This window comes from Leptinotarsa decemlineata, unplaced genomic scaffold (assembly GCF_025532065.1).
Source record: "Leptinotarsa decemlineata unplaced genomic scaffold, Ldec_3_MD MMD2_P_RNA_scaffold_9, whole genome shotgun sequence".
Taxonomy (NCBI): Eukaryota; Metazoa; Arthropoda; class Insecta; order Coleoptera; family Chrysomelidae; genus Leptinotarsa; species Leptinotarsa decemlineata.
In genome coordinates, this window is record NW_027412536.1 from 12230196 (window position 1) to 12245674 (window position 15479).

The 15479-nt window shown below is 35.3% G+C and overlaps 1 protein-coding gene across 7 annotated transcripts in view; it reads right to left on the reverse strand.

Annotated features, from left to right (window-relative positions):
- The window catches only part of AdamTS-A (ADAM metallopeptidase with thrombospondin type 1 motif A), a 454792-nt gene that overhangs the window by 50475 nt on the left and 388838 nt on the right, over positions 1–15479 (reverse strand). For 6 of the 7 annotated variants that reach the window (XM_074170637.1, XM_074170641.1, XM_074170638.1 and 3 more), the window contains 4 exons: positions 9492–9805; positions 7703–7941; positions 4503–4661; positions 4049–4192 (listed from right to left, as the gene is read on the reverse strand). In XM_074170637.1, the coding sequence (XP_074026738.1) occupies positions 4049–4192; positions 4503–4661; positions 7703–7941; positions 9492–9805 (856 nt within the window). The remainder of the gene's footprint in view (positions 1–4048; positions 4193–4502; positions 4662–7702; positions 7942–9491; positions 9806–15479) is intronic. The other variant, XM_074170639.1, reaches the window with a different exon arrangement.

A 15479-nucleotide genomic window follows, 5' to 3' on the forward strand; every position in this document is an offset into this window, starting at 1 on the left:
CCAACTCACAGATGTCACTAGAAAATGTATGACGCCTTCGTTATTGTACCGCCAACTGCCAAGATGGACACATGCTAAGTTGCCCATTTTCGTGGTGTGTTTTATGGAAGAAAAATCATAGTGAAGGATCCAAGAAAAATATTAGCCTCTTCCCGAAGGTTTGTAGATTTCCATATTACTTGTAGAATTAGGATACTATGATTATTTGTCAAGAAAGACTCCTTTTTCCTATTGTTGTAGATATGCAACATCTCACAGTTTCATTAAAATTCGTAATTATATATATATATATATATATATATATATATATATATATATATATATATATATATATATATATATATATATATATTTCAGAAATGGAAGGAATACGAAAAAAGCCTAAAACTGCGCCCCTATCAAGAAGCGAAGTTGAGTATATCGCAGATAATTGGTCAGAAGTAAGTGGTGACTTCGATTCCGAAGACGAGAATATATTAGATGATAGCGACCAGATTCCATTTGAAAATGATGATATAATTCAAAGTGATAAAGATGATGATGAAGAACCATTCGACATAGAGAGTATGCCGATAGTATTTTTAGACGATACAAATATGAATAAGGAAACTGAAGGTCTATCAAATGGGCATAACGAAAATAAAAAGAATTCAGAATCAAATCACAAAGATGAAGTAGAACCCAAGAAAAAACGCCTGAAAATAAATCAGAATAGCACAAATAATAATAATAAAAATAACAAAAAGAAAAATCTGAAAGAAATAAAACAGAAATTAAACAAACTGGAATGGTCGAAAACAAACTTGAATATTTTGGAAGAAGATATAACATTTTCTGGCAATGACACCCTTCCAAATAAAATATTTGAACTTCATACACCCTACGACTTTTTTACATACTTCTTTGATAACTTTTTGGTTAGAATGATTGCTGAACAAACTAATCTTTACTCTACCCAATTATTTCCTGATGCACCCAAAGTTTTTACGGAAACAGACATAAAAAGATATGTTGGAGTTTGTGTGCTGATGTCAGTTATACATCTCCCAAATGAGAGGGATTATTGGTCTACACAACTAGGAAACAAAACGATTAAAAAAACAATGCCCCAAAAACAGTTTGAGAAAATTAGACAACATTTACACTTCAATGATAATTCTACTATGCTTCCCCGTGAAAATCAAGGACATGATAGACTTCACAAAATTCGGCCAATAATTGATCATTTGTTGAAAAATTTCAAAACAATTCCTTACGAACCATGCCTGTCCATAGATGAGCAACTGTGCTCCACAAAGGCAAGGAATTTCATGAAACAGTACATGCCAGGAAAACCCCATAAATGGGGCTACAATCTTTTTGTTTTATCAGGAGTCTCTGGTTTTTCGTATAATTTTGAAATATTCACAGGACAGGAAAATGATGAAAATAATCGTTTAGAAAATGAAGAAGATCTGGGATCAAGTGCAAATGTGGTAGTAAGATTGCTAAGACACATTCCACAATTCAAAAATTATAGAGTCTATTTCGACAATTACTACACGACAATGCCTCTTTTGTCTCAGTTGTCATCTCGTGGAATTCACTCATTAGGAACAGTAAGAATAAACCGTATCCCGAACTGTCCTTTTCCCGCTAAAGAAGAATTACAAAATGCTCCGAGGGGAACGGTCTATGAATATGTCACCAAGTTCGATAATACACCCATTTCTTTTGTTGTTTGGAAGGATAACAAAACTGTTCACCTGCTATCCAGTTATTGTGGAGCCTTACCTGTTTCATCTGTGAAAAGATATGACCGAAAGAGACGTCAATATGTCTATGTCGATTGTCCCAATGTAGTAAGCCAATATAACAAACATATGGGGGGAGTAGACCTTCTGGACTCTCTTATTGGTAGATACAAAATTAAAATTCGTTCAAAGAAGTGGTATTTTCGTCTATTTTACCACCTTTTAGATATAATGCTTGGCTTCTTTACAAAAGGCAAGCTATTTCATTGGGAAAGACCACAATGTGCCTGGCGGATTTTCGAACGGAATTAGGAACATCCCTTTGTTTAATGGGGGCCTTCAATCATAGGGGCAGAAGATCAGAAGTCGAAAAAGAACTTTCAAAAGTAAAGAGAAAACCATCAACATCACTACCTCCAGCAGACGTCAGGAAGGATGAGTTCTCTCATTGGCCTTTATATATGGAAACTAGGCAACGCTGCAAGTACCCGAAATGTAAAGGCTTCACTTTTGTTAAATGTGAAAAGTGCAGTGCCTCATTATGTTTCAACAAGAAAAAAAACTGTTTTAAAAATTTTCATAACAATTAATATTAAGTATTTCATAATTTTAATAAATACAGTATGAATTTCTTTTAACCACATTTTATAACTATAAGTATGTCCCGTTGACAGTTGAATCAAATTTCATTTTCAGTGTGTTTATTGTTTTTTCATAGAGTTAATATGTAAAGAATAACTTTATAGTTCATAATGAATATGATTTTGACTTTTATATTTTTTAAAATAAAAGTGAAATGTAGCACATATGCATCACTGCCAAAATTTGTAGAATGTGAAATGTAGCATATTTGAAACATGAAAAAAATGGACAAAAACTCAAAAAAATGGACAAAAAGTCAAAAAAAACTTCTAACTGGATTTTTTTGAATATTTTTCCCGCATTTCGGAGAAAAAAGTACATGGAATACTTTTTTTTCAAAAGAAAAGAAGTTGTTGCGCAGTAAAGGGTTAACGCAGATACAATCCAGAAGTTAGTCAGAAAACAAAGCTGTAGATTCACTTACAGATTAATATACCCCCAGATCAAACAATCAGAAATCAAGAAATGGTAACTCAAACAGAGATAATTGAGGGTTTCTTCAGGAAAAACAATGTGGAAGTGGCATTCAGACCATGTGTCAGGTCTCATTTCCTTTCAATACTAAGGATAAAGTGGACTAGTTGGAGAAATCTGAAGATTATAAGCTTAAGTGTCCGGAGTGTAATAGTGTTTATGTGGGACAATGTGGTAACGTAAGTTACGAATAAAAGTGGTAAAAAACGTAGAAAGTTTCAATTCTTTTTTCTTCATGGCGATTTCCTACCATGTAGTAACGGCTACATCCATCAGTTTTTTGATATATTTATGCTTGATCTGTTATATAATATTTGAGATAAATGTCGATGAACTCAGTTGATGAAGAATCAATTAAAACAATGCTTCCAATAATTTATATTTGGAAATTGAACTACTAAAGTAATTAGATACAGCCCAAAGCTGCCAAAGAGTTCCTATTCTTAGAAAAGGTTACAAATAATTAGTATTCGTGGAGGTGTGTCTACATCTATCAGGCATGCCTGATAAAAAATATTTTAGTGGAATTCTCACAAAATAGAATATATATTTGTCATTATGTCAGACTTCGAATGAAAATGTAAGTTTATTTGTTTTTGATAATAATCATAATAATAAACGCCTTTTATTGTCATTCTAGAACAGTACATACTTGGGTCATTCATAGACTGTTGGCGAAGTCTAGCTCAAAGCTATTCTACTCAACCAACAGAGGGACACAGCCCAAGAAAAGAAAATATATATATATATATATATATATATATATATATATATATATATATATATATATATATATATATATATATATATATATATATATGATGAGCTGTTTTCTCGGGTTTCGCTCCGTGTTCTGTGTATTTTCTCCTTCTTCTAGTTGAAAAAACCAGACATCACCAGAAGATGGCAAATGAGACTTTGCCGAAACGTTGTGAAAATAATCCTTATGGGGAGAAAATACACAGAACACGGAGCGAATCTTCGAGTTAACATATATATATATATATATATATATATATATATATATATATATTCTAACAAATTGGCAAGATGTAAATCATCAGACTAACATGAAATAAAATAAGATATAAATTATAACTTGTAAATTAAATTATGGGTGCATACATAGCTACCTATAAAATCATGATAAATTGAAATAGAGTATGAGCTGTGAATGAAGTAGTTGAATATATACTTACTCTAAAAATTCTGTAATAAAATATCTGGAACATGGTGACCATGTGAACGGTTTTGTGTCTTTTTCAATCACCTTACTCATAATATTACTAATACTTATGTCTTTGTTCAGTTGCTGGCATTTTCCATCTTCATCGTGGGGCATGCTGAAAAAGGAAGAAAAGTGTCTATAAATGCAGAAATTTGTTGCCAAAACAGTAGGATTCACATTTTTTTTTATTATTCGAGGAAATAGAAGTAATAAGAGAAAAGAATATTACTGGAGTTTTTTGCCAACACCAAACCGTTATTTTAACACTTCGACACGTGTTTCGATCACCAAGAAGATGTTCACTTTGGTGTTGGGAAAAAACTCCAGTAATATTCATTACTACATGAAAGGTTCCAAACAGTGCATCACAAGTAAATGAGAGGAAAGCTTTAATTTTTTAGCAAACCTAGAAAAAAATCCGCTACCTCAAAATGTGGCCTATTTCGTGGGCTATCGTATAAGAAGAAGCAAGTCCTTTATCTCTAACAATGGCACATCCCGATTGGCACATCGAACCGACTTCAGCTACACCTAAAGTCGTACACCGCTGTGGTGGGACTGACTCATTTCGGCAGATAGTATCCCTGAAACAACATGGAGAAGTTGGAAGTCAAAACATATTCTGATTTTTAAAATTTCAACCTGGAAAAGACCAAAACGTTGAAATTCACTTTGACATACACCCAAATTCATATTATAAGTGGAGATTGACTAGAGGGTAATTGACTTATCTGTGAGGAAGTTTCATCCTCAATTATACGAGATGGCCCGTCCGAAGAGATCACACTCTGTAGTATATGTTTGACACTATTTTTCGGATTGATGTTTATCTCTGAGAATGATTAACCATCGGTTCCCGTACCTACAGCAAGCGACAAACGTGATGGCGAGCCCACCCCCATTGACACATTTGTATATCCAGTGCATTTCTTCAATGCCCCCCCCCCTTTTATTTTTTGAACGGGTCAACTCAAAACATTTAAATTTGGTATAATGAATTTAATGCATGAATACTTTATTCTGAAGTGAAATTGACAGATGAATCTTTGAAGATGGCGACTGGGCGCCATCTGGAAAAAAAATTAAATGGAAATGGGGGTCTTGTGACACATCATTTTGAAGCTCCTGACGAATACTTCACCAACCCTAGAGTATGAAGTCAATATCTTCACCTACTACAAAATGGCGGAACATTCAATAATTTCCTGAAGACAAACACATTAATTTCGATATTTTTAGAAATACTCCTTTTTATCTGCCATATGGCAATTCCAACAACCTGATAAGGTTTGTTGAGTTATTTTTTGGTTATAAAAACGTCAAAAAATGTCAGTACGACAATGAACATCATTGTTCAGTTAGAGTATCCTCATTTAGTTTTCGGTTTTACTAGTAGAAAGGTACCACGTCAACAATCTCTGAAATGGTCAAATCTCGTCCATTGGAAGAAAAAATTGAAGCGATTTTTATTTACGGTACGACGCGTAACTTTCAAGAGACCGAAAGGATTCCGAGTCGTCCTATCTGTAGAAAATATTTGAGGAAACTTGTATCCAAATTCACAACTACCGGTAGTGTGCATAACAAAAAACCCCCAGGTCATCCGTCCATTCCGGAAGAACAGCAAGGGCAAATCATTGGTGAGATGGTAGTAAATCCTGAACAGTCTACTTATTCCGTCGCGAATGTTTGTGAGGTGTATATTTCTACTGTGTGGAGACTTTTGAAGAGTAATAGGTATCATTTATACAAAATTAAAATGGTACACCAAAAACCTGAAGATGACCCTGATCAAAGAACAGAATTCTGCGAAATCATGACGGAAACCATTGCCAGGCATCCTACCTATCTCCACAATACTTGTTTTAGTGATGAATGTACATTTTTTTTAAACGGCAATGTTCACAGACAAAATTTCCGTTATTGGAGTGACACCAAACCTCACGTTTTCCGGGACACACATACCCAATATCCAGAAAAAAATAACGTTTGTGCAGGAATATTGGAAAATCATATTGAAGGACCTCTATTATTTATTGATCAAAATTTAACAGGGGAACTGTATTTGAATGTGTTGGAAACTACTGTTGGACCTCTCATCACTGAAATCTTTGAAGCGAATCCTTATGAATTATATATGGATATTGTATTCCAACAAGATGAAGCACCACCACATTACTCCAGACAAGTGAGAAACTATTTGGATACTACTTTTCCTGGTCGTTGGGTTGGCCGTCGAGGTCCTACAGAATGGCCAGCCCGCTCGCCAGATTTCACACCTTTGGACTTTTTTTATGGGGCTATTTGAAGCAAAAGGTGTACGAAACTGAACATGCCTCAATATTGGATATACGGCAGAGAATAATAAATATTTGTAGAAATATTGACGTTACTGTGTTCGAAAATGTTCGGCGTGAAATATCGGATAGGTTGTTCATATGCCAAGAAGTTCAAGGCAACCATTTCGAGCATCTTTTGATCTGACCTCAAACTCATTACCTCACATTATGTAGTTAAATGTCAATGTATTCAGGATATTATTGAAAGTTCCGCCATTTTGTAGTATTTGAAGATGCTAGGGTTGTGAAACATTTGTCAGGAGCTTCAAAAAGATGTATCACAAGACCCCCCTTTCTATTTAATTTTTTTCCCAGATGGCGCCCAGTGGCCATCTTGAAAGTTTCATCTGTCAATTTCACTTCAAAATGAAGTATTCATGCATTAATTTCATTATCCCAAATTTCAATTTTTTGAGTTGGCCCGTTCAAAAGATAAAGAGGGGGGAAATGAAATGCACTGTACCTATATTAGCTACATAAGTTAAAAAAATTAGCTAAATATATTGGTGGAAGCTGACTATACAAAGGGATACATCTTTCCGAAATTGAAAATATATTTTTGATTGCCCCAAATATTTATAGTTGGATAGTTGGTTCCAATGCCAAATATGATCGTCCTCTCATGAACTGTAATTAACATCAATTGCACATGGATCTGCAGAAAAACGAATATTTTCCCTCTATATACCCGCCAGTTTTGATTTTATAAACTTTTGCCATTGAAACTTTTTTATATGCACATATTGTGGTCTATTCCATTATGAAATTAGGATTTTTTTAAAAATTGTCAAAATATCAAACTTTGACCCCCTATAGAATCCAAACGCCTATATTCAGAGAGTTAGATTTGTGCGGGGTCCTTTGTAAACTTCATATATCAGAAAGAGAATGAATGATATTATTCGAATAAACTGGATTGAGATTTGAATATATTTTTCTTCAAATTATACTTATCCTTTACAGATCTAAAACCAATATAAAACAGCTAGATACTTGGGAACGCTAATTCGATTTCTTAAAGTAAAACACTATTGGACAGAAAATTCAAAGACCTATCAAATAAAGTATCACAAACGTTGTCTGACCTTGGTACTTTGTCCCGTTCAAAGAGTTGGGAGGGGAAGGAGAAACTTTTTACGTCCGCACTGTAAATTATATGTTCACTAATTATTATATTCACAATTGAAAAATAAAGTCGTAAAAATAAGAATAACTTTCATTGATACTTCATATATCAGTCAGAAACGAGATCTACATTTTGCAAAAAAAAAACACTAATACTGTACCTTGTCAATAAAACAGCAACATTATGGGATTTATCTCGAATGTTTTGTTTCGTCCAATTGCAAAACTTCAGTAACATACCTAAAACCAAATGATTTCTGTGAAAGCTGAATAGTAAAATAGGTTTTTTATTACCTGAGGAGTACGTATTGGAAAAATTAACATTTCTCAGTACCATGATTTGGACCACAGATACTGAGATTGCATTTCCTATAGTTTCATCTTTGAATAAAAATGACACCTGTCCAACAACAAAGAGAAATAATTTAATTTACTCTGGAAATATAATTAACGGGTTAAAAAAATCAGATGATATGTAATATGGCTGAAAATTTTGTTTTAATAATTTCGCATTTTGGGGAGGATTGAAATTTTTTCAAGTTTTTCGATTGAAGTATTAACTTTTACACACCAGTCATAACAACCATACTACCATATATTGAAGAAACCACAGACAACATCAACAGAATTCTCTACAAACACAACATAGCAACATAATTCGTACCAGAACGTACAATAAGGTCCATGCAGTACACCTCGAACTTTACTGTTCAAGAACTCTTTCATTTGGAGAACTGCGTGTGTGTGAAATAAAGTTTCTGAAAATGTTTTTCCAAATGGATTCAATCTCACAGGCATCGCTCTTAGAGCGCCTTAAGGATTTTTCTGTAGTGCTGGTGTTTTGTTCTCAAAAAAAAGAATCATATACCACTGGAGTCCCAAGGAGTTAACGACGTACCATGTTAAGACTGTGACAAGACTTACATAGGTCAGACCAACAGACGAATCAACATACGCAATGATGAACACAAATTATAAGTGAAGGGAAAAGCCACGTCTTCTCTCTTTCAACACGTTTTGGCGACATGAAACAACATTATTTTCGAGAACACAAAAACACTAACAAACAATGAAAACGTCTACTCTCGAACAGTCAGACGGGCTATCGATATTGAAAACCGACCGAGAATTATGACCAAGAGGGATGACGCGCAAAGATTGTGAGCAAGATGGAGATCAATCGTATCACTCCGAAAAATAAAACAGAGCGCACAACCCCAAAAGCAAAACTAAGCATATAATTCAGGTATAATGACAAAGGAATGCAGGATAACATAGGTAATCCGATCAATACAGGTAATCGGGACAACACAGGTAATGGAAGCAACCCAGGTGAAGGCATCCATACGTATAAATTGAGGAACAGAGTTCGAGTGGATCAGTCTATTTCTAAACTCGACATCACCAGAAGATGACAATATATAAATTGACAAGTACATTTTTTTTAATAAGTTCAAGTTTTATGACGTATGGCTGATTCACACACCACTTTCACTTCTTCTTTCACTTTAATAATAGTTATATGGCTGAATACTCTTTTATTTAGCGAATCTTCAAAGTAAAAGGATGCTCATATTCTCATGCATTCATCGGGAGTGTGGTCAATGTTATTCGTAATATAACGCTGTTAATATTGACAATCTGACATGAATTGTGAATTGAAAAGATACGCCGAAAATATATTTTTTATATTTCCTCTTTCGACTCCCAACGTTCGACATTTAATTTTTTTTAAATAATTCATTCCAAGGCAAAACTGAGAAAATCTTCAATAAAAACCCCTTACGTTCACGTCTACGGCGCATGCGCAATTTTTTCTTCAACCACTATTAATGAATGACCCATTTTATCAATTTTTTATCCTTAAGTAGGTATTATTAAAGTGAAAAAAAAGTTTGGTGTGGGAATCAGCCATTACTCTTTTACGTATTAGAAAACTAGAGTACATACATGAGACATCAAAATCAGAATGTAATGCGTCAATTCATCGTCATTTAGATGATACTTGACCATACTTTCATCTGCCACCACCAGGACCTTCACGAAGGATTCGTTACTCATCCTGAATTTGGAAGTCCATTCCGCATTTCGAGTTTTCCGAGTATACTCGGGTTTTTTCCAATATTTTTCTTCTACTACATCGCACGTTCCTTCAATATCTTGTGACCATGGGTTGAGCGGTATCTCTCGTTTTTGAATTAGGTGTTCTTTGGGAATGTGTGCAGTTTCTTGGTAGAAATCGTCTTCGATGATTGTCAAATTTTCTGAAAAGATATGAAGTTTTCATTAAATTCATACTAGAGCAATTATTTTCAAAATAACTCAATAAAAATAAAAACGAAGTGAATAAAATAACTAAATGAAACAAAAATAAAGTTTTGAACTTGATATGTTAATTGTGTAATTTTTGTATTTTTAGACCTGACATTTTCCTTCACTTCTGTTTTTTGGTGCACATTGTCTAGAATCTCATCAAATACCGCAAGTGACAATAAGGATGTGATATAAGAAATAAACTTAGGTATTATTTAAATTTCGAGATATTGTAAGACGTGAAAAAGAATATCGGGGGAAGAACTGACAGAATCAAAAATTACATTTTGGTTACAATTCGACAGATTTACACATCAAGGTGGTACGCTGCGGGCAGCCGTAGAAGGTATTCGTGTCTTTCCGTGTGATTGTCGTAAAAATTTCTTTTTCACTACACTTTCCAAAAAACATTTAAGAACGGTCAGAAAAGTTATGAGTCACTTCTTGTGATGTTTAAAACCCCTTTTATTGAAAGTATAGGAAACTATAGGTAAGTATAGGAAACCCAAAAGAGAGTAAATATTATATGAAGGAAGTAAGTCCAGGGTCGAACTCCGTAAATACTAGGAATCGCAATAAAGAGAACACCGATTTAAATAGCATCAAATGGCAGAAAGATGTCGCTACAGATAGGTGAACCAATGGACCGTTTTGCCGATTCTGACAAAAGCGGATCTTTCAGACGCACTGCGTTATTAGGTTCTGTGGAAATTGGAGAGACCTCAAATCCTACCGAGACCATTTAAAGTGGAACAAATGAGGAAATTATCAATTTCCAATCTGCTTACAATGATTACTATGACATTGAGAAAAGTCTCATCAATATGGAAGAGGAAAAATTATTTCACTCCTTTGTTGTAGGAAACTCTGGACAATCAAAGAAGGGCCTGGGGAATAGGAACGTCTAACGTACTGGGAGCATGGGGAAGCCACATAGTGGGGACCGAGTACAGCCCAGTGTGGGGGACAAAACGGTCACAGGCTTTCTTGTAGATAGGATTACTTTCCCCAAGGCATGAAGAAAAAGTTGGAGCACTTATACATAGTGCACCACCCAAGACCCCAACTTCAGATGGAGAGTTGAACATCGACAGGATGAGACCTAGACCTAGCACAAATAATCTACTTAAACATACTAGCTCGAATAGCAAGGCAGATGAAAGCTGAACAATTACCAAGAAGAGATACTATCTTCTTGGTAAGAGAAACAACAATGAAACAATAATTATAGCAAAAATCAAACTGACTCCCTCCTAGGAAGGATATCTCTGTAAGCAAGAAAGAGGAACAAACTTCAAGAGAACGCAAAAGAAGAAAAGTTAGGCGTAAGCCTGACTCTCCACCTCCGGACCCAACAAATAATGGACAAAGAAGTCCCAACCCAGAGCATCCCAGGGAAATTAAAAACCTTAAAGCTTATTGAGTTTTATGTTGAGTTTGAATCACATCGTATTTTTTGACATGTAAAAAATAGTTGAACGACAGTTTTTGTAAACAAGTAGATACAGAAGGACCTCAGAGAGACTTACAAACTCAGTGTATCGAGCGTGTATTGATTAAAAACTGACGTCCACTAGGCTGCCAGTCAATCCATTGCAGCTGAAGAAGAAATCACACAACAGTGTCCAGTATTGCCATTTGTTGGATAATGCGAATGCAGCAGTGGACTTTTTGAACAACTACATGAAATATACACGTATTGATATGTATTCAACTTTTCGTTACGTTTTATATGATATTTCAGGTTTTTATTGCACCTTTTTATATAAGGTCTTCCAACAGGAACTTTTGAACTTTGACAATTGATAACGGTCATCTTGTTGAAGCTACATCCGTCAAATTAGTTGTCATTTATTCAGTCTGTTTTGCCAAATCACCATGGACGGATATAGCATTGAACAACACGTGCAAATAATAAAATTGTTTATCAAAATGGCTGTTATGTTCGGGCAATGTACCAATGTACTACTGGTTCAGTAAACGTTTGATCAACACCCCTATATTGACGAAACGCAAGATATACCGAAAACGTCGCCGCTGGCTGTGAGAGTATACAGGAAAATCCGAGGCAGTCGATTTTGCGTCGCTCACAAAAACTAGGCCTTTCGCAGACCACAACTTGGCGAATGTTGCGTCGTAACTTGGGCCTGCAACCGTACAAAATTCAACTGACTCATAGGTACTGAAGGAAACGACCATAGACAACGACGTGTGCTCGCTGAATGGACTCTGAAGCACTTGTCAACTGACCCTAATTTTCATCGAAAAATTATCTTCAGCGATGAAACCCATTTCTGGATGAATATGTATGAGAACAAACAAAATTGTCGAATTTGGGACGATACCAATCCACATGATATCCAAGAGCGTGCAATGCATCCCGAAGAAGTCATTGTTTGGTGTGGATATTGGGCTGGCGGCGACATCAATTCATATTTCTTTGAGAACGACGTTGGCCAGGCCATCACTGTCAACTATAGGTCGATGATTACCAACTTCTATTGGCCTGAATTGCATAATCTGGACACCAACGAAATGTGGTTTCAACAGGATGGCGCTACGTGCCTCACATCTCATGACACATTGGATATTCTAGACGAGCGATTTGAGGGCATGGTCATCTCACGTGGAGTGAAGTAAACTGGCATCTGAGATAGTGCGATTTGACCCGTTAGACTTTCTCGTGGGGATTTCTTCGGTCGCAGTTGTATGCGAATAAGCCATAAACCACAATGGTCCTCAAAGCCAACATAACCCATGTCATCGGTCAAATTCAGCCCGATTTATGCGCCAGTCAATTCTGCACTATGCAAGGAAGGGTTGCAAACTCAATTATTTAGAATCCTTGGAAATTCACAACCATAAACATTGTGGGTGCAACCTGTTGAATGATCAAATCGATTTAATTTACTCTCCGGTTTTTAAATTGGCACATCCGCATTGTGAACTGTGAATTCAGGTACTCAATAAAGTCAAGTACCTCTATTTCTATTAGTACCTACAGGGGTGGTATATAATGGCGAATGTAATGAATCATTGTTATTTTATTGTATAAGTTTGAAAATGTCCGTATAGGATAAAACTGCAATAACGTTAGTTACAAATGAAAGTGGTAAAAACATAGAAATTTCCATTACTCTTTTCATTATGATTTCCTACCACGTATTAACGGCTACATCCATCAATTTATATTTTACATACGTAATAATTTCCACTATTTACAATCATTTAATGATCATTATTGAAAGTGAACTGAGTCATCAGCAGATTTCAACTTTCAAACAGTAGAACAGTAGGTTGAGAGCCAAACCAGGAAGACTTTTATTCATGTTATTAAAACAAACATTTCAGTTTGAATTTTGAAACTATTCTAATGTGAAGGATGAATTTGATGATTTTTAACAAGTTTGTTAATATCAGTCTTGAATTTACTCAAAAACAGCTGTAAGTCACCGCATTCGGTAATCTGTAACTGATTTCTCTTTTAAGTTAGCAAAGTTGCCACAGCACCAAATCCACCTTCACACAAATATGATGATGGGAATGCTATCAAAAATCGTTGAACGATGGACCACAATCCAGGGTACACTTGCAGAATTGGATTTTGTAGCCAACATTTTTTAATTTAATTTTTATTTCCTCGTTCGTTATCAGTTCTCTGAGTTCTTCTTCCAGCTGGGATGATCCTGCTGTGCTGTGTTGACATTTGAAAAAGGATCCAACACCCAGTCCGGTATTTCCAATTTTAAAATGTCCTGGAATCGTTTTGCGAAATCACTGTGGTACTCACGTCTGCCGCTATTATTCTTCTATAAGAGCAATTTGGCTACGAAAGCAGCAATGCCTTTTTTGTTTTAATCAAATTCAAGTCGTCACCTTGAAGTTGTTGATTGACATCATTAAATAATTTATACAGTACGCAATATCATTCTTTGAAGTGATGAGATTGTCGTGCAATTCTTTGTCTTTGTTTTCCAAGACCTCTATTACAGAGTCAAATAGATTGTAAAATCGAGTCAGACAGTTACCTCTTAATAACCAACGCACTTCTATATGAAATAGCAATCGGTTGAAATCTTCATCATTAGCAACACAAAGCTGATTAAATAATCTGTCATTCTAAGAGCTGTTTTGGATTTTATTGACTGCTTTGATGATCTATTGCAGTGATTGAGAGAAAATTGAGAGAAATTTTTCGCAACCAAATGTTTATTGCCTATGAATGACGCAATGTACAGCGAGCACATCTGGAATTTTATTTTTCAAGTTCGCTAAGAAGCCTTTGTGACGCCCTGTCATAGCCGGAGCGCCATCCGTAGCAGCTGATATAATATTCTTTAGTGGAATTTCTTTCTCATCACAAATTTTTTCCAGTGTATTATATATGGTTTCTCCTTTTGTATCCGTCTCTAAATTTCTGGCAAATAGTAGTTCTTGATATATTTTCTCTTTTTAATAAACCTTATGACAACAACAATGCTTCATTGTTTGGTAAAGTAGACTCATCTAACTGAATTGACAATTTAGAAGTCTTCAGATGATTGCACAATGACTCTTCAATGTTTTCAGCCATCTCATCAATTCGTCTTTGCACGGCACTATTGCTCAAAGGAATTTTTCGGACAACATATGCCGCTGGTTTATTGAGCACAGTAGTTATTACTTCTTTTATTGCCGGTAAAATTAAATCATTTCCAGTTATTTGGCAAACTTTCCCAATTTCTAGACTTTATTTGGAATCGAATTCTTTAAACCGTATTTAATTATTTTTAAAATAAAAATAAAAAATGCATAATAGAAGCCTCTTAATCACTAGCGCAGGTGCAAAGATGAGGTGACGAAACAAGTATATTTTGCAGTTGACGAAACAAGAAAAAAATGGGTCATAACAGGTAAAATTTCACTAGGTGACGAAGCACGAATTGACGAAACAAGAAACTACCATTTCCAATAGTGTGAGGTTTACCTGTTTAAGCAATTATCCAGGAGATATTGTAGGGAGCTTGGAGTCCGTCGTCGTCATGCTTAGAAGCCGCTGAAAAAAGTTTTGACACAGTTGGCTGAGCTGAGTATTTATTTTCCAGTTTTGAAAATAAGTCACAATTTTTTCTCTTTTTATCTGAATGCCTTTTATTCAAATGATCTTGTAGCCTTGAGGGTTTCATCGCTTTATTCGAAAATATTTTTTGACAAAGAAGGCACATAGGCGAAGATGGATTTGTGGGATTTTCAATAAATCCATATTTTATATATTCCGCATCTTCAAAAATGCCGAAGTAAAGAATAGAGTATTAAAAACTTGCTAATGACACCACTCACAGTATTCACCACCGCACGTACAGCACTTTACCTAACTAGTCGCTAACTAAATTCACTTGTTTTCGTACCATCGTCGAATGACATTACTGGCTGGATGGCGCGCGCGCTTTTATATGAGGCAGCGGGCGGGCCTAGTACTTTCGAGAATGGAGACTAGAAACTTCTCGCTTCGCATGGAACCTAACCGCCATCTATTGTACAGTTTGACAACTATCGGACAGGAAATAGTAACTGCCTAGTCCCCTAGATGGCGTTACAAGAGGAAACGCGCGTTAAGCGTAAAGGAGCGGTAAAGTTTATGTTAAA